The 19,850-nt window shown below is 43.2% G+C and overlaps 1 protein-coding gene across 3 annotated transcripts in view; it reads left to right on the top strand.

Annotated features, from left to right (window-relative positions):
• Positions 1-16,388, top strand: part of ARHGEF11 (Rho guanine nucleotide exchange factor 11) — a 787,362-nt gene extending 770,974 nt beyond the window's left edge. For all 3 annotated transcript variants that reach the window (XM_069217872.1, XM_069217873.1, XM_069217871.1), the window contains one exon: positions 15,561-16,388. In XM_069217872.1, the coding sequence (XP_069073973.1) occupies positions 15,561-15,622 (62 nt within the window). In that variant the 3' untranslated portion in view covers positions 15,623-16,388. The remainder of the gene's footprint in view (positions 1-15,560) is intronic.
• Positions 16,389-19,850: the final 3,462 nt, after the last annotated feature.

The following is a 19,850-nucleotide window of genomic DNA, read 5'->3' as shown; positions in this document are numbered from 1 at the left end:
AACCCAGCAGATGCTCACAACACTTGTTTTCACAATGCACAGCATTTACTACTCTAACACCACACTTCGATTACACTACTCATTTGCTGAGCAAAAAACGGTCTGAGGTGAAGTTTGTGACCTGGTGCATGGTGGACCAAGGCTTGTGGCACAACAAGTGTTGTCAGTCGAAAACAACTTTGAGCAAAAACAAGTTGCAAACCTCTGTCAGTTTTCAATCAAGGCAAGAGGAAACTGAACATTGGGCATATTATGGCATGTCACAAGTCCAGGAATACTTCCTGAAGGTATTTGGGGTTGTCACAGGACAAGGCATCTGATGTAGCCAAGGAGACATAAGAGTTCCAGGGAGAATGGTACTGTTCTGATGTTGAAGAACAGTGTCAACAGATATCGATTTTAAAAAGTTGGTCTAGAAAAAGATCCTCCAGGTGGCAAAAAAAACATAGGCTTGCAATGCCTCAAAAGGAAAAAATTTCAAAGATTATAGGACTGAAAACCTCACCGACACACTGGGTTGGAGGAAAAAGATACCAGTGCCAACAAACCTTCAAAGTTGACTCAACTTCAAAAGATGATTAAGATCAGGGAGTGCTATAGAGAGGACATTCCACCTCTCCCTAGGAAAGTGTACCAATGGTTGACATTGAATCCAAGGAAACAGCTATTGATGTAAAAAAATGAAAACAGCGCCTCATTGCCAAAGGGGGCTGAGTGCATACAAAAGTAAGAGTTTGACAGATGCAGAGCTTGTATAAAAAAAGCTTTGACAGGACCCAAAAACACAGAGGGCAGTTAGATGAGGAAGGGGGGAAACTGTATACTGCCAAAATCTACTGCGCAACAGGAAGCGACAACAGAAGGTGCACGGAATCATTATTACAAACACACACAGCTGCCCTTTCAAAAGGATACATAGCAGGAAATTGAAGGAGACCTACCCCTCCAAAGCACCCACACCTGATGACTTAGGATTGTCCCATGCCCTATCAGGAGATCAACTCACACCTTACAGGGTGCAGCTAAAATTTGAAGAATCATGTTTCCTTCTGGAAATATTACTTCTACAGAGGAAAAAACTAAAATATCACTCATATAGTGCGATCCAGCAGAGTAGGGAGATATTTAAGGAACCAGTCTCTTCTAAGGTAGCAACAATGACGATAGAAAAAAACTATAAACCATCCGTTTGAGAACCAGGATACATCAAGCATAATTTACTACTAGATTCTTATTTTCACCACTGCTTGTAAAAGGGTGAACACCCCAGCATCCACCGCTTGCCCCTTCCACCACCCCATCAAGGACAGTAAGCATCTGGATACTGTTTGGTGGAAGATGGAAAGAGCAGCAGCTTAGTGGAGGAAGAACCAATTCAACATCTGCCAGAGAATTTTTATTTTTTAAAGAAACCACAACTTTGGTACAGGAAGAGAAAGCCATAGCTAATAGTTAAGTACACCACTGCATAAAAATCATATAAAAAAGAACACCAAAATTCTTTAAAAAGAAGTGAACAAAATGTTAAATATGCTACAGAAAAGGTACCAAAAGAGCAACAACAAAGGACATTTATTAGGTTTATTTCCTCATACCCAAACACGATCTCACCTAAAGACCAACTTTGGATACAGGAATTTTAAACAGAGTTGTCTGAAATCGAATGGTCATATAGGCAACTTACAAGAGGCAATCGCCGTGTTTATAGAAGACTTGATAGCAACAGTAGACCTCAATGATGACTGATTCAACATCCCTTTAAATCAAGGAGAATTGCAATTATCTCTGGCTTGTGATGTGAACACCCATTATTGTTCAGAGTACTTTTTGGTGCTCGGCAGCATGAACTAACTAATGTAGTGGAAGCACACTTAGGATAGCAAATGACACATGTGAACCTTTACTTGGACAACTGGCTGATAAAGGCAAACTCATTCCAACAAAGCTATAATGCCATAAACAAGGCCACTCCCAGCTGCTTTTCAGTGGGTTTCAATGTCAGTATGAAAAAATCCCTGAGCCCCAATCCATCGCAGAATAAGATTTGTCTTAGCCAGAGCTAAATACTCCAAAAGCAACAGTTTTTCTCATTAAGAAGCAAATTCTGGCATTACAGGAACAGGTTCGCATGGACTGCTCTCCACATTCCCTGATATTGACACGAGTCATGCCTGAAGCATCTCATAGCAATCACATTCAGTGCTGAGTGAGTGAGCGTACTACAGGTACAAAACATTCAATAACTATACCTTTAAGTTCCCAAGATCAAGGTAGTAATGCAAAAAAAGCCCACATTTTGACGCTAAGTTTGTTTTATATTTTCTTTTAATGTAATTTATTCTTCTACCCACGTTGGGAGGATTTTTCCTTGACAGAAGCAGAGCTTCAACTGGGGCACCTGTTATGTTTAGAATTGTAAGTGCTTCTCGTTGAGGTTTAATTTATGTAAAATGAGCATTTGTGCCAGGATGGATCAACATCTACCTAATTATCGAAGAAGAGTCCACAATTTTGCCCAAAATGTCTACCCCGTGGGAGGACTTTCTACTGGCTATTTAGTAAGTGCTCAAACACACACAATGTGGGGTGGGGATACTCTTCCACTTCTGTCACCTATCCCATTCTTGCCCTATAACATGTATTTTGTCCTTCACAAAAATATATTCCATTTACGGATGGAAAGGCCTCACCCACTTAGTAGAGGCATGCTTCATCATAGGCCAGTCCACCCTTCCGAGTTAAAATAATAGTAACTTGGCAGCCTCAACAGTAGCCCCAATGGAGGACAAGCTCCTTTTGGGGCAGGGAGATCAGAATAAAATATCTTCTGGTCAGTAGGGCACGAGTATTAGTAAAAGGGATGGTTAAAACTACCTCCGCATCTATCCAAAGACACTTTTTTATTGGGGATAATGTGGAGTAGGGTTAAAAATACTAGACCCTCCTATGCTATAGAGGTTTCACTACTTTGGCCCATATTTATACTTTTTTTAGCGCCGCTTTTTGCATAATTTTTTTGACGCAAAAGCGGTGCAAACTTGCAAAATACAATTGTATTTTGTAAGTTTTTGCGTCAAAAAGCAGCACAGATGTGGCACAAAAATAGTATAAATATGAGCACTGGTGTGTTAGTGATCTGCGATATCACTATGCTTGATATGTTTTCTTTTTCTTTTTAAGACGGCAGGATGAGCCTCTATTCCCCTGCAGTCTTATTGCTCCCGGCCATAGTAAGTCCGCTCCTGGTGGGGGGTGGGGGGGGAGGGGGGATGAAATGGTGCTCCCTTTGTGTGGGAGCAATTGTTTCATCTGTTTTCCTGCCTGCTGTCAAGTCTGCTCCCAGCGAGCAGAAGCAGTTTTCCTGCTCCCACCCGCTGGGAGTAGACTTACACTTTGCTCTCGCTTGGTAGGAGCTGTGATAGCTCCAGCCAAGCAACAACAAACTGCTGTGTCATGGACGAGCACCTCAGGACATAAGGAGCTGGCCCTGCGCAGCCACCCCTCCTTTTTTTTAACATATGGCCAGACCTGGTGTGTTGGTGATCCTTGGGGCCAAAAACTGCGTGGGGGGAGAGGGAGGGCTGCATGCCCCCCCTCCCACTCAAATAATGGCCATGCCCCTGGGAGGTGGTGGTCTCTCGGGGCCGAATATGGCCCTGGAGTGGCCCGCCGCCCATCCCCTCCCCTTTAACAAATACCCTGGGGAGGTGGTGGTCCCCCAGGCAGTTTAAAATCAGGAGGTGGTCTGAGCTGCATGCACCCCCACCTCATTATTTTTTTTTCAATATGTCCTTGGGACCTGGCCCATTGGGATGCTGAAAAAGAGAAACAAGCGTGGGAGACCTAGAGGGTACTAAGTGGTGTATGGGCATTCCTAACCTGCCCCCTTTTCTTTATTTTTAAGTTTATTTTTGGGGCTGGGCTCGGCAGGGCTTTGCTCTGCCACACAGGCCTCCCCTCAAACTGCGCCCCAGGTGAACGTGAAACGAAAATAAGTACTTCATTGGTATCCCCCTGGTACAAGCTGCATGCAGATTGTAGGTCTGCTCGCCACGGAGGACTGATAATTGAATGGATTGTAGGGGGATTGCATTGATGGCTGGCAGGAGCCGCTCTTGGAAGTGGCCATCTTCCTTGGCGGTTGGCCATACCCGAGAGCTTGACTCCTTCAGTTTTATGCTGGAGGAGTGCTTGGATTTTGAATAAATTAAGGTGAAGTTCATATTCAAAAAGAAATAGAAAAAGTCTAAGTGGGCCTTGTCCCAGCCACGCCACTCTCCTCCGGAGAAGTTGTGAGGATGTGAAGGTATCCCTTGCTCTTGCCTCCTCACCAAGGAGGCAGTTCCCCAGCTGGTCCCATTGATCCCCAATTTTCTGGGGCTGTTTGCGATGGCGCAATAATTTGCAGCATTTAAGAAGGGCATGCTTTGAATCTTCAGCACCTTACCTGCTCCCTCTAGTAAGCCTTCAGCCAAACCGATCCGAGGAGGTCTCCAGTTGGGTTACCACCAGAGAGTCTGTCCTTATTGCCATCTGTTCCCCCTTAACCCCCTTCAGGTTCATTTCCAACTTCTGAGCCAGCTCCATGCCCGGTACCACAATCCATACCGGTTCCTGCTGTTTTGACATCACTGCTGCCGGAGGACATTGTCATTTTCTCCACGAGTGTCAAGTTATAACATCTGACAGGTTGGTCCTGTAGATTACAACTAAAGAGGCAAACTGGAGTAGTTGACTATCTCAGGATTGTTTCCTCTCATCAGAATTGCCACAAAAGGAAAATAAACAATCCGTATTTGGCAGTATCAAACTGTATTAATATAGTTTGTCTGGATACTCTCACTGAGAAGGTGTGGGTTTCTCAAAAAACTAGAGACAAACCTTTACCCACCAGTTTAGGTGGCATGCTTCACTAAGGGGGTGCTCCACACCCGTATAATATTTTTCATGGAACTGTTGGGCTCCCAAATGTCTGGGAGTACTAAATGTGAAGTTCCGAGTGCCTCCTTGTGGTGGCAATGAAACCAACAAAGATAGTTAAAACACTCTATAGATGGCCCAAGAAGTATTTTAAGATTCTCTTGGAGATATTAAATTGCTGACAGGGGAGCTGTGTAGTATTTCTATGAATCCTCCATCCCAGTGGTTGACATAGTTCAGCTGTATTTCTCCAGCCTCATGCGAGGTCCATGGCTTTCTTCAGGACTTGGATTCCTGTCTGTAGTTTAGCCCAGTTTGGCCCTTTATATGGCACTTGTGGTGTTGTGAGTGAATTTTTCACATTCATTCACATGCTCACATATTTATGCACATAATCTTTATTATACTCAGCGTTCGGAGATTCATCATCTCTATTTGGAACCTGTGGAGATGAGTCAAAAGAAAAAACAAACCACACCTGTGTAACTAATCATTGTGATCAGTTGGTCATAAATGTTTTGTGCATATATTTGTGTGCAGCTATATGTACTTCATAGACATGCATGCCCATCATTGCAAACACATTTGTTACATGAATAAATACATAGATATCACCCTACACAGTCCTTCTTGTGTGTGATGTGTTTATATACCATGCTCAATAATTCATCTTACCCCTATACTCATTAATTTTTCTTAACACTAATATGTATGATAATAAGCCCCATGGAGGGAAGTACAAATGAATTCCATTAATCACACACTGTAATGTTATAAAATATATGAAGGTTTTCTGTAGTAATCTCACAGAAGGATTATGAGTTGTTCAAAGTAAGGAATTTTATGGAAGGAATAGGAAATAATAAACTCACGTCCTCAAGAAGGAATACTGCCCATGTTCCTACTTGTGTAGTGCCGCTGGATGATGTCTGGCTGGTATGTGGATCGGTTCTTTTAGGGAAAACTCTGTGCGCGTAACATGCCAGGCCCCGGTCCCGCACGTCACCAGCACATGATGTCAGACATACAGTGTCATGACATTATGTTTTCATACTATGATGATAACCTAAGCTATAAGACACAATCGTAAGCTCCTGAAGTTAGATGAATGTAATACTTTTGTATACTGGCATAGGCTCAAATGGTTGAAGTAGTGAACACTGTGTCATAAAAACACGGCTCCTATTAAGTTTATACATAAGACCACATAGCATAGTATGCATATTATTTCTGGAAGTTTGAAAAAGACTCTTGATTGGAATAGGGAATATTGTATGTAAGTAGTAACATAGTTCCTGTGTTCTTGTGTCTCAAACTCCATGGTTTGGTATTAACAAAGTGTAAATAAATGTGCAGAAATCTTGTCTAAAATTGTCACTAACCGGAGCACCTTGATTCGTGATGTCATGGCCTGAGGAAGCAAGCCAAATAGTCACGTATAAGATTGATGTCTAACAATGTAGGGGCTGCATGTTGTTAGTCAGCCAACGAGAGGTAATCCTTGCCACTGTCGAGTTCCAGGTTACATATTACTATCCTATCATGATGTTCACACACTCTCGCTTATGAGACACCCATATGTATCCATGGTATTTCATCATTCAGACCGTAAATACTTATTTAAAAGCAGTACAGCCATCTTTGTTCCTTGATAAGTAATAACCTTTGGGCAGGGGTATATTCATTTCTGTTGATGATCATCTCTTGGGTGACCCTCCTGAGATCATTCTCACTACGTTGAGGTTCCACAAAATGTGCTGTTGTCCTGATGTTATTACTTTGGAATCTAATACTACTTCTGTGCTGTCCAATGTGAATGTGGATCTCTCTAGAGATCATACCTACGTAGCAAGGTCTGCAGGGGAATATATGAATATATAGATCTTGTTGTCCATGATACATTTGGTATGTGATCTGATTTGCAATGTCTTGTTTCTTCCTGGATTAATCGTTTTGGTAACAGAAGTGAAAGGGCAGGCTCTGCATCTGCCACAAGGATAGTGTCCGATTCCAGTTGGGACTCCCCATAATATTGTTGTTACTTTAGTCTGATTCTGTGTACCCCCTCCGTTGGGCACTGGTTAATCACTGTTTTTTTTCTCCTATTTGAATAGAAACAGGAGAATCTGCCAATTCTTGCCACTGTAAATCTATTTTTCACATGATTGAAAACATCAAGATAAAATCATGATACTAGTTATTTCTCATTTTGTGGGGTAGAATGAATTTCAGAGATCCTGGTAATTTCTATTATGTGCTCTTTTTGCTGTTTTTTTTTTAATATTGTTTGGATATTTATGTGCAATCAACTTTAAGACAACTCAGAGGCCTGTTTGTCATAACTAGAGATGTTAGAACAGCTTTATCTACTTTTAAAGAATTGTCAGAAGATAAGCTATCCTTCATTAGATGTTGTGGTGGATGTCAAGTGTAAGTACACATCAGAACAGCTTTCAAAAGACCATTTGTCAATTTTTCTGCAGGAAGTTCAGGCTTTTTGGAGAAAAGAGCTATAGCAAGCGTCCCGGCATCAGAGATCGGAACTGGATGGTACTACCATTATTTTCTAATGCCACAAATGGCAGACCATTTGGTCATTTGTTAGATCTCAACCTCTCAATTTCTTCCAGAGAAAAGACAAATAAAGATGACCATGGTGGCCCAGGTGTTTTTTCGCCCTGGATGCAGGATACTTAATGGAAGTGTTAGACCTGCAGGGCATCTGCTTCCATATCCCGGTCCACACTACCTGTGGTTCTGGTTGGGCCATAAGCATTTTCAGTTTCCAGTGCTTCCTTTCAGTCTCTCCTGTGCCCCTTCGGTATTAATGAAGGTGATCCCATTGGTCTTGGCCTATTGGTCTCATACATTCTGTTCATGTACAATGCCAGATGGCACATGCATTCTCTATAGTTGGATCAAAAGTCTGTGTGCCCAGCACAAAGGGGCCTTGATATTTTCCATCCTGGTTTCAGGGGAGAATGCAGAGGATCAGTGGTGGCCGCTCCACTGCAACGGGCCCAGCAGCAGACCACTCAACCTGCCCCATGCAGAGCTGATGGTGGTAACAGACCTGCCACTGCTGGGCTGGAGAGGTCATCTGTGAGAACTGGAGGTTAGAGGACTCTGGTCTCTGGCAGAGCCCCATCTCCACATCAGCATTTTGGAGTGCTGGCCATTTGCCTGGTGTTAAATACGTACCTGATGTCCATCAAAGGACGCTAGTTCAGGTCCTCTCCCTTAACACCTCTGTCATGTTGTATTGCAACAAGTAGGGTGGACAGGGGTGCTGGGCTCTATTCCAGAAGGCCCTGCATGTCTGGGACTGGCTGAATTGTCATGGATTTTCCTGATCGTACACCACATGGTGGCATCTATAAATGCAGGGCAGATGAATTAGCTAGAGACGCCCACTGGAACAGGTATGACAGTTACACCCAAAGGTGGCCCAGGGCATCTGCCAGCAATGAGGAGAACCTTAGTTTGGTCTATTCACCACTGTAGAGAATGTGCAATGTCCACATTTTTGCATACTGGAGTTCCCAGAAAGACCCTGTAGGAGACAATCTGCCTAGAGTGGAGCACAGGACTCCTGTATGCCTTCCTGCTGCTACCTTTTACACTGTGAGTTCTAAACAAGATCAGGAACATCTGGCTGAAGTCCTCCTAGTGACTCTGGGTTGAACCAGGAAAGTGTGGTACCTGGAACGTTTGAGCCCATGTATCTATCCTTCGATCAGGCTGCTGCTTGCGAGGAACTTCTGTCACAGCAACAGGACAGGGTTCTTCACTTGGATCTGGGTGATGTACACCTCCTTAGTTGGAGATCAAACTGTGCCAGATGACAAGGTTTGATTTCCCTCGAGATGTAGTGGGAGTGACCCCTGCAACCAGCTGCCCTGTGAAGTTTTTGGATGCTGGATGCTGCAGCACATTGGTAGTGTGGCATGGGGTCTGCAGTGTGACCAATTGCTGGCCAAACTGTCATATGTATTGCTGTTCGTTTTATCTTTGTCCCAGCAAGGACTTTCAGTGGGCACAGTTAAAGGTCATCTGTCTACCCTTTCCATCTTTTTGTATTTACTGGACCAACCATCCTTGTTCTGATCACCTGTTGTGATTTGATTTCTCAAAGGCTTGATCCACCTGTGTCCCCTAAATCCTTTATGATGCGACAGTAGGACCTTAGTTTGGTCCTTACATCCCTGTGTGTCTACCTTTTTTTTTTGCACAGCCATCCTCTGTCTCCTGACCCTGAAGATGGTGTTTTTCATTATGATGATCCCTTCTAGTCACATTCGCGAGCTTTATCAGCCCAGTAGCCCTACACCACCTTCTTGCCCAAACAAGCAGGTGTATAGAACTTCCTACTGAATGTTGTGACTTCCTTTCATGTTGAAGAGTTCATCATTCTTCTGACGTTCTTTGCCCCACCTCACCCCACAAAACAATAGAGACTTCACCGGCTGGACCCCAAAAGAGTACTCAGCTTTTACATTGATCTTACCAAAGACCATCTGTGGACGATCAGCTCTTTTTTTAGATTCTCCGGGGCAAAGAAGGGCAAAGTATTCCAGAAAAAGGACATTGTCCAGGTTGATGGTCCCCTACATTACGATCTGCTACACAATGGCCAAGAAACAGCCAGTCTCCATAGGGTTGAGGGCCCCTTCCATCAGGACCAAGGCTGCTACCACTGCATTGGCACATAGGATGTCAGTCCTGGATAATTGCTCGGCTGCAACATGGGCATCAGTGCACATGTTCAAGATACACTACTGCCTTGCCAGCCAGATAAGGCATTTTAGTTGTTAGGTCTTGCAGGGCTTTCTGATCTGATTCATTCCACAGACCTACCAACGTGAGAGGTACTACTTTGGTATCTATTCTAAATCTGAGGAATCTGCAGTTATACGTATCCATAAGAAGAGAATGTTAATTATTTTGGTATGCTCTGTCCAGAGTATACTCTATCTCACTGCAGATTCCTCACTGCCCTCCCTCATCCCCATTATGTGAAGTGGACTCTTCTCTAAAAAAAAAAAAAAAAAAAAGTCCAGTATTACAGATTTTCACACTGGCACAAACAGTTTCTTGAGCTCTGCATCCAAGGGTTCAGCCCTCTCCACATGGGTAGAATGGCGTTGACACTGAGCAACGTGACACCACCTACTGGCATGCAGAGGCTGTGCTGAGAAATCCTCCAGATCCCGTCTGGCTTCTGGACCTATTCTAAAGGTGAGGAATCTGAGGTTAGGTTGAGCATACACCTAAAAGAGCATAACTGAAGTTAGGTACCTTGTTCATCATTAAACATTTTATGATCCATTTCCTTACAGCTTTTTAAGCAGATCTTAATTTTTGCCAAGTTATTCAAGAGAATGAGATGACTACCTGCTGCATTTCTCTCACTAATGATTGGTAGCATCATTTGCAAAACATCTTTACACCATTGCTCCAGCTAGCACAAGTAATAATATTTAGGGTATAATCTCTGTTCATTTGATTGTATTATTTTATGAATGACCGGTATACTCATAAGGCTATGCTTTATGGAATGAGAAGTCTTCCAGTTTGACGTAAGCCTACAACTACTTCTTTCTTGTGCTTCCTTTTGGAAAATGCACTCCTGTCCTTGTTGTATAACTTGGACACATAAAACCACATCCAATCTCAGTGTTACACTTCCCCATTCAGTCTAGCTCATTTTAACTATGAGAGAGTGTGAGTTTGTGTTATTTACATTCATCTTAAATATTTTTGATATTTTAATCAGATTTGTGGGACCAGTGATGTAATACTGTCTGTTAATGGAGCCATTTGTTAATCCCAGAAATCAGCCCCCTCAAAGCGGTCATTAGATTGTTTTCTGATAAATACTTCTATTGCAGATTCCTCACATTTTGAATATTCCCCAGTGGCAGACTGGATCCAGAAAATTTCCAGCAGTACCCCAGCGCACCAATAGATGGCATTATGTGACTCTGCTCTAACGTCGCGCTGCTTTAAAGTGACACGCAGAGCTCCATATAGAGACGTCATTTCCTTTCTTTCTGCTTCACCAGGCACAGATCAGGACCTACAAATCGTCTATTTCGAGATCTTTATCTAAAAAAATAGTTTCAAAAAATCAGTGTGCAAGGAAAGATGTTACTTCTCAAAACTACAGGGTTTATCCTTGCAGGGACAGTCACAAGAGATGTCTGTGAGAAATCCTCCCTAGGTTTGCCTGTGGTACCTGGGTCGGAACATGACTTGAAGGCCTACAGTGACTGTGCCTTGATGAATCCCAGGGCTTCCCTGGACCGTGAGGCAAAGCTCTAAGTTGCTAATCAATGAAAGACATCACCCAGTAACCGGTTGAAGGAAAGGTCACACGCCCACTGTCGTTCCCATGGCCGATCATCATTGTGGTTGAAATCTTTCGGTAAGTGGAGGAAAAAATATAAGAAATCAAAGCAAAACCATGCCCCCACCTGCCACACTTCAACTCTAGAGAAGGAGCAAGGGCATCAATGTGCCTCCCAGTCTCTCACCCCTGAACTTGACCCCCTAGGTGTCAAATGTAGCCTTTATCTTAAGGCAGCATGAATTTCCAGGGCCATCTGCAACACCACAGCACATTGAAGAGTTGTGCAAGGCCAAACTGCAATTCAGCGTCCCTTTGGCACGCTTCTGGCTCCCTCAGACCTCCAAGGAACTGCAAAACCCTCCTCCTGAAACCTGGCCGGCAGATACACCCTTGTGCTTGCTGGACTGATTGCACCCACCACTGATCCTGCATCTGCTTTGCTGCCAACTCTGATACTGCCACCACACCACATGGCAGACTGAGTATCAACTTCGGACATTGAAGTGAAACGTATTGTGTTTCCTGACTCAAAGTTTGCACCATTTCATCTTCGTTCGAGGCCACACCCTTGTCCATTTGGGTCACAGTCTTCCTGCAACCTCCAGACTCTAATATCTTACTTTGCCTCAAGACAGAGCCCATATTCTCCCACTCTCTTTGAAAGTGACTGACTCTGATAGCGATGCATATGATGTTGGGGTTCCCAACTTCCAGTTGCTCACTATTGAGAAGCAAATGTCCTCACCAATGTACTTTAGCTTGGGCAAAGCAATACTGACTCCCTACTTCCATTCTACTAGACCCTCTCAGAATTCCTTCTTGGGCAAAACCCAGTACCGGACCTAGGAAGATCAGACAGCACGCCATGCTCCACCCCCTAGTGATTTCAGACTGGCTCACCTGAGAACCTAGTCGTGCAGACCTCTACCACCAGGTCAACCCTAATGCACCCTGTACCACAGCACCAGACAAGGAACCGAAGTGCATCAAAACCTTTGGAATGGGCATGTAACTGTCAATTAGTTTGGCGTTGTGTTACATCAACCACAGCTGTATCTTTGGGCATTATACCAATGTCCTTTGGGACTCGCGTTGCATCCTTATGCAAACGATGATAGTTGCGGTGCGGCAAGGTTTACCATCTATTGTGGCTTGGACACCACTGATTGGCAGCATTCTGGCCTTGAGGAGGTACCTATGGATGAGGTCCACAGACTTCTTCCTCTACATGCAGTGCATGATAATGGACATAGCTTTCAATGGCTCCAGCCTTTTTAAGTGAGAAGGCAGACTCGTCCCTTGAGCGCTTGTCTCAAAGGGTGGAACGTGCACCCTCCCCAAACCAACACATACACCCCCCCCACAGTAACTCACTCCACCATGGAGCAGTCTGACACTCTACAAGCCGAGACCTGACCCATATATCACACCAATCATGTACCACCCACTTAGTCCAAGGGAGGAACACCTGTGACAGTGATCACCATAATTAAATCTCCCATGATGTGTTTGAAGCCGGTCCTGTAAAACCTATTGTACAATGTTCCTAGCCTGTTTTGTTGTACACTGCATGTAAAATTCAATAAAAACAAATTTTAAAAATCTTCAAGATGCTCACCCTGGCCCAGATATTGTCTGTTCTCGACTCTGGAGACTTGATGGTAGCATTAGGCCTCCAAGAAGCTTATTTCCACATCCCCTTCCTGCAGGTTCACAGGAGCTTTCTACAGTTCGTGGTGTCGCAGGAAAAATTTCAGTTTGATGTGCTCCCCTTTAACCTTAACAGTGCCCCTCAGGTGTTCATGTAAGTGATGCTGGGGGTTACAGCACATCTTTGGAGGTCAGGGGTTCCAGTCTTCCCCTTCCTTAATGACTGGATGCTGAAGTGTGGCTCATCCCAAGCAGTGGGCACCCACCTCCAGACTACAGAAAACCTCCTTTCTTCGTTGTGGTTAACTGTAAGTGTATCAAAATCACACCTAACTCCTTCACAGATGCTTCTTTTTATCGGTGCCATTCTGGGCATGGTGCAGTTTTGCGCTTTCCACCCAGAGTGCAAAGTCCAGGATGTTTGGTCTATTCTCACTATGTTTCATCTCTGTCCTGTATCTCAGTGATGTCTTTGAGGCTGCTGGGACTGATGGCCTCCTACATCCTGCTCGTCAAACACACCAGGTGGTGTATGAAGGCTCTGCAGCTGTATCTGAAGTCCTAGTGGTATGGCATGTGGGGAACTCTCAGATCATATTCAGACATCGAAAAGAATTGCAGTGGTGATAACTAGACTTCAGTTGGGTCAGTAGCAGATCTGTCTCCCTCCCACACTCGGGACTAACATTAGTGACCAAATCATCGCTTTTGGATTGCAGTGGTCACTTGGGAGAGGTGGAGATCAAAGTCATCTGGCCTCCGGTGGAGGCCCGGCTCCACATCAACTTTCTGGAGCTGAGGGCCTCACACTTGGTGTTGAAAATGTTCCTACCATCCATTAAGGAAAGGCTGTTGCAGATGCTCATGGATAACACGAACGCCATGTGGTATTACAGCAAACAGGCCGTGTTGGGTTTATGGATACTGTGCTAGAAGGAAAGTGTCAGGAACACCATGGGCTGTGCCTGGTTGTGTACCACCTGATGAGATCCTTGAAGTCCAAGGCTGGCTAACTCAGTCACGACACCTAGGGATCCCAAGTGGCTCTAACAGCCGGAGGTGGCGTAGGGCCACTTCCGCCAATGTGGGAACCTTGGCTCAATCTTTTTGCCACCTTTGACAAAGCTCAATTTAAGAATTTCTGTGTGTTGAAGCTTCCAAGGCGCCTCTTTCTCTGAAATGCTTTCAGCCTAGAGTGGAACTTGGGACTCCTGTACGCCTGTCCTCCGATAATCCTTCTGCCCCAAGTTCTGAAGAAGATGAGGAGCAACCAGACTCAAGTCAACCTAGTGGGGCCAGACTAAGCAAGGACAGTGTGGGATCCAGAACTCGTCCACATGAGCATGTGCCCTCAGATATCAGGCTGCCACTTCGGGAAGATCCCCTGTTGCAGTAGCAGTGCATGGTCCTGCACCAGGACTGCACAATCTCCACCTCCATGCTTGGAGATTGAGCGCCAACAGTTGACTACTTTTGACTTCCCTATTGATGTTGTCGACATCATTTTGGCAGGCAGGCAGGCAACCCTCAACTAAATTAGCATACATACATACATGAGTAGCATAATTAGCCACACAACACCACCTACAAGTGCTCAAATATACTGCTTGACAATAGCCGGACCCAAGCTGGCATCTGGGAAATATTGAAAAGGTGAGTAATCTGTGGTTAGGTAGGATATCTACAAGGATTATCAAAGTAGCTTGTTAAATTCCATAATTCAAATTTCCAATAGTTAAGTACCTTAACATCAAACTTTTATGATTAGAAGCTGTGGATGAAACATAGTTGTAATATTTTTAGGACTTCTTCCAAATTTTATATTCCATTTAAAAAACAATGTCCAGAGGTACTCTATTTAGTAACACTTGCAGTGTGAAGTGATCTAGGAAATGAGCTATGAACATTTGGGGTTTGCCAAGCATTTAAAAGATTACATTAAGTTCTGAAAATAACAGTGATGTAAATAACTTAATCTCTTTTTGAATCAGCAAAAATGACATGGCAGAGAAGGACTATTTTTGCAAATGTTTGTCATTATCCTGAAGCCCCTCTTCGTAAGATATGCAAGGTTTAGGACTTCAAACTAAGTGTACTGAAGCCAGATTGGAAACGACGCTACAGAGCAAGAGGCACGGATGGCTTTGGAGTGTGGTGGAGTTTTATGGGTTTTTGGCAACTGGCAAGGCAAAAGAGTACAGTGGGCTCTTGTTTTCCATCTGGATTCAAGTTGAATCCCTTGCTGTTGTAAGAGGTGTGTTCTGATATTAGGGTGACTCTTCCCTGCATTGGTGTAACAGTTTACACTAGGATGTGCAGTGTGAATGAGGAATATACCAGCTTTAAGGCTTGACCATCTCATAATTAATGGCTGTCACTGTAAGAACATGACCTGACACCAAGTGTAATATGGATAATTTGCTCTTTGGTGGTATCCTCCCTGTGGATTTGTTTTGATATGGTAGATTAAAACTTACCTATAAAGGGCATGGTGTCACGTGGGGTGACTCACCATAGAGTTAGAGAACTTGTGGCTGACGTTTTCAGATTCTGCCTAAAGATTGTCTTGGGTAAAAAAAAATGTGAGCGACTTCATCAAATACTAATTCTTTGACTATGTTCAATATTTCTCTTCCAGGTCTTACAGAGGTGTTAGAAGATTCTTCTGCGTTGTTGAATTTCACAGTGGGATGTGAATGAAGAGCACACAGAGGCAGGCTTGGTCTTAGTCTTTCCCCACCACATCACACTCCTTTCGTGCCCTCTACCACCCTCAGGCCACCATATCTAATGTGGATCAGGACCAGCTGCTGTGGGTGGAATGGCTTAGAAGGAAGGTGGGGAGTTGTGGCTAATAAAGATACCTTAATGTAGGTCCTAAAATGGGAATGAAACTGGAACATTGTGTTGAAGAAAGGAGAGGAGAGTCTCATAAAAACTGGAATTTTTGTTTTCTGGAAAGAGCATGTTAGCTTAATAAATTAAAAATATATATATAGTTATATACCTATTTAAAAAAAGAACATGGCACACTACAGCGATTTTATTTGCTTCATGAAAAGTGTTTCCTGCCTGCCTAAGCATGCTGTTTGCTGTTGGAGATTAGGGATCACTCTTCCACCCCTACTCTTCAAGTGAACAAAATGGACATGAAATATATTTCCTGAGGACTTGTTCCCACTTCCACTCCAGACTCCAACCAAGGGGGCTGGAGAAAAGAGGGACGGATGCTTCTGAAAGACCTGATTCTACTCCCATTCACCCACATGAGAGGGATTGCAGTATATTCTGTACAAAATGCACTATTTTATTTTCCAGAAGAGAAAACAAATTGTGGCAGTGGAAACGTAGGGCTGCTTCCTTTTTTTAAAACAAAAAATATATATAAATATGTATGTATGTGCATTTTTCTGTAAATAATCTGTTTCCCCAGCTTGTAATAATAACAATAAAAAGGCCATCACCACTAGCGCCCACACTGATACTCAAAATTATTTATGTGAGCTGGAAGTGTCCACAGTGTACATTTGCCATTGTGGGAGCTTCACAAAGAATGTGACCAGTGGCATTGAACATACGCCAAGAAAAGAAACATTTTTTTATCCATACCTGTTGGATTTAACTCTTCATTCACAATTGATATGAATGATACTTCATTTTCCTTGAGTAATCAATAAGCTTTGTGTAAAATAGTAATGCATTGCTAAAAATTAGCTACAAAGAACTAATAGAAAGTAGTTCAACATATGACAGGTACTGTAATCTACAATACTTAGCTGTCTAACATTCTACATTCCCCCCATCTGATCAAGCACAGATGGCCATTTCCCCCTGCATGTACTTATACTTTCTCACTCACATATGTCTTCACTTTCACTTTCACTCACTCACATTCCCTCTGACCCACTTTCACACACTCACTCACTTACAAGGCAAGCAAGATATATTTATATTCTTTTTTTAAACCATTACAGTTGGCTCAGAAAATAATCTTTTTTTTGTTTACATACTGGTTTATTTTTTTGTGTTTCAACATTTTTGGGGAAAAATAACAGATCTTGAGCCATGATAGATGTAGAAAACTGGGTTAAACAAAGGCAAAAAACAATTGTGGTGGTGATGTGCTTGATTTTTGTGTGCTCTTCCACTTTGCCCTCCACAAGAGAGGATCTTGCTGCACACCAAGCAACACATTCCCACAGTTTTGGACACAGCTCAATTAATTCTTCCTCCTCTTACAACATATGTATAGGCAACCTCTCTCCAGTAGGCATAACATATGACATTGTTACTGAAAATGTGGAAGCCTCTTTGGCGTCCTCTTCACATTCTTGGCAATAAAATTCTGTCATATCTTGCACTATGATGCTTGTTCACTGTCATGGTTCCAAAACTATATTTTCTTTGTTGCCCCTGCTGAGTTTCTTCTCACACAAAGTCCTTGTAAAGAATTTGGATAGCAATTGTTTTCATCTGCTGGCATGTTGAAACATTTCCAGGCATTAGATTCTGGTGGCCACCTGGAATCCACTTTCTGGACACCTTCCAGTAAACTTTCTTCTTTTGGAGTTTCTCCTCTCATGTTCATCTGGTGGATACAGTATCTACCTACTGATTCCTCATCTTTTGAATATCCCCATGCAACAGCTTGGACCAGAAATTTTTCAATAGCTCTGCCACACTGATGGTGGCCGCTGGCTTTAATATGGCTCCTCATATAGCACCACATGTCGTCACCTAAGCCATAAAGTGCTTCCGTCAGCGTGATGATGTCAGATCCCTTTTTTCTGCACCTTTGATGCGACACAGAGCTCTTAAGCTCTCAAGGAGATCAGCCACTTTTCAACGTTTCTTTAAAAATTAGCATTTTACATGCAGACTTCTCGAGCCATGCCTCCACCTAAGAAATCAGAATGTAAACCATGTTAAGACAGTGAGGGTCAAATGTCCATCATTGAGCATCACAAAATCTGTCGCTGGTGCCTATGATCGGACTATGAGTTTGATGCCTGTAGAGACTTCCAACAGATGAACCTAAAAGTTTGAAAGAAAGAGAAGCCCAGCTGTTAATGGCCAGAGCACAATATGAGATAAGAGGTCGAAGAAAATCCCATCCAAGAACTAAATTACCATTGCATCATTCTTTCAGATCTTCAAAAAAGAAGCATATGAAGAAGCATCTCCATGAATCCTATCATTCCTTAAGGGACAAGTCTCTGAAGTCAGTGACCCCTCAACCACTCTCAGAGGAAGATCAAGAAAGGCCATTCTGGTGACAATTAGTGTTTCTACTTCGTCATCAGAGGAAAATTTAACTCTGGTGTCGCAACAAAATCTACCAGGGCCACAATTGACACAACCAGTGCTGCTTTCAACTCCATTGGTACAGTAACCTTCTATGCAGGCACCGGTATTGACACCTCCAACAACCTTAGAGCCACTTCAAGGTACTCTCCTACTCCATCGATCATGGAGGGATGCACAAAGGCTTGTGGAGGACGAACATTTCTTATTTAAAATGTTTCGCAAGAGGATATAGCGGAAGAGGTTACCTAATTATCTGTGGATCCAAACTTTGAGGTTTTGAAAGAAGTGAGCAATCTTGATACCTCCCAGAGTGAGAATTGTTTTTTTTCTCTAACAGGTCTTCTACCTCCAGGGGTAACATCCTACCACTCAGTGGTAGGATGTTAGATGTTAAATTGCCTCTCCCAACCACAGAGATAAAGTAGGCTCTGTGACAGAGGTTTTACATTCATCATCATATGCCTCAGAACCTTTGCCTGAATCCATACCGGCGACCTGGGAAAAATCTGCTACTGCTACAGCAGTTTCCTGATCAATTGGAAGGCACTACAGACCAGCTTCTGGAGACCCATTGTTCCCATCATCACACCTATCTCCAGAGACCTTAGTAGTTCAAGCATCTTGCTTGTCAAAGTTTACTCCTGGTTCCTTTCCATCTGCTCCCGCTGATAGTAAATCCAAGAAGATGTAACAATCTGCCAAAAATACATTTTTGTCAGGTAGCATGGGACTTAAATCTTTGAATGCGACTTACCTTTTAGGCAGATATGTTCATGCAATATTGGATTCACCCCAAAACATCATACATAAACTCTCATCTGAGGATGAAGCAAATATTTCCAAACTGCTTAATGATGGTCAAGCAGCAGTTAGACAAGTCATACAATCAGGACTTGACACGTGTGTCTGTCGCAAGGGCAATGGGCACATCGATAACATTCCACTGCAATGCCTGGTTAAGAAATTCTGTTTTATTGCAAAATGTCAAAATACTCTCAAGAATTGGCCAGTTGACTGTTCCAAGTTATTTTGTGTAAAAGCTGGTTCTGCTTTGGAATGGTTTAAAGATAGTAGACCAGATATTACAGATAATTTAAAAGATTTCATGGCTTCAGGTGAAGGCTTTCATTTCAAGTGCATCTGCAGTATTCCACACAACAGTGATGATCAAATCCCCTCTACAAAAGTTATAGAAGACGTGTTAGAGGAAAATAGCAAGCTCTTTCACTTCCTTCTTCCTCTTTCCTCTTCCTCAACTACTGCAGGAAGGCAGTCCTAGTTTAGCCTTCTTTAATCACACCATTCCAGTAGAAGGAAGGGTGTCTTAATTTCCACATTGATGGCTGTGCATTGCATTGTACATCTGGGTGTTACAGATTGTGGAAATGAGGTATACTCTTCTGACACCCCAACTTCCACCCCCCACTCGCACCCACTGCCTTAAGAACATCTACAGCTCCTCCAATAGGTGGTAGAATCCATACTATTAAAGGGCACAGTGGAGTTATTTCCAGAGCAGGAACGGTGTAAGGGATGCTGCTCACAATATTTCCTGATCCCTAAAAAGGATGGTGTTTTGCGTCTGATCCTAGATCTCAGGATTCTGAACTGGCTTCTCAAG

The sequence above is a fragment of the Pleurodeles waltl genome, chromosome 12, assembly GCF_031143425.1.
Source record: "Pleurodeles waltl isolate 20211129_DDA chromosome 12, aPleWal1.hap1.20221129, whole genome shotgun sequence".
In the NCBI taxonomy this organism is placed as follows: Eukaryota; Metazoa; Chordata; class Amphibia; order Caudata; family Salamandridae; genus Pleurodeles; species Pleurodeles waltl.
Note: the sequence above shows the minus strand (reverse complement) of the source record. Positions and strands in the feature narration are given on the sequence as shown.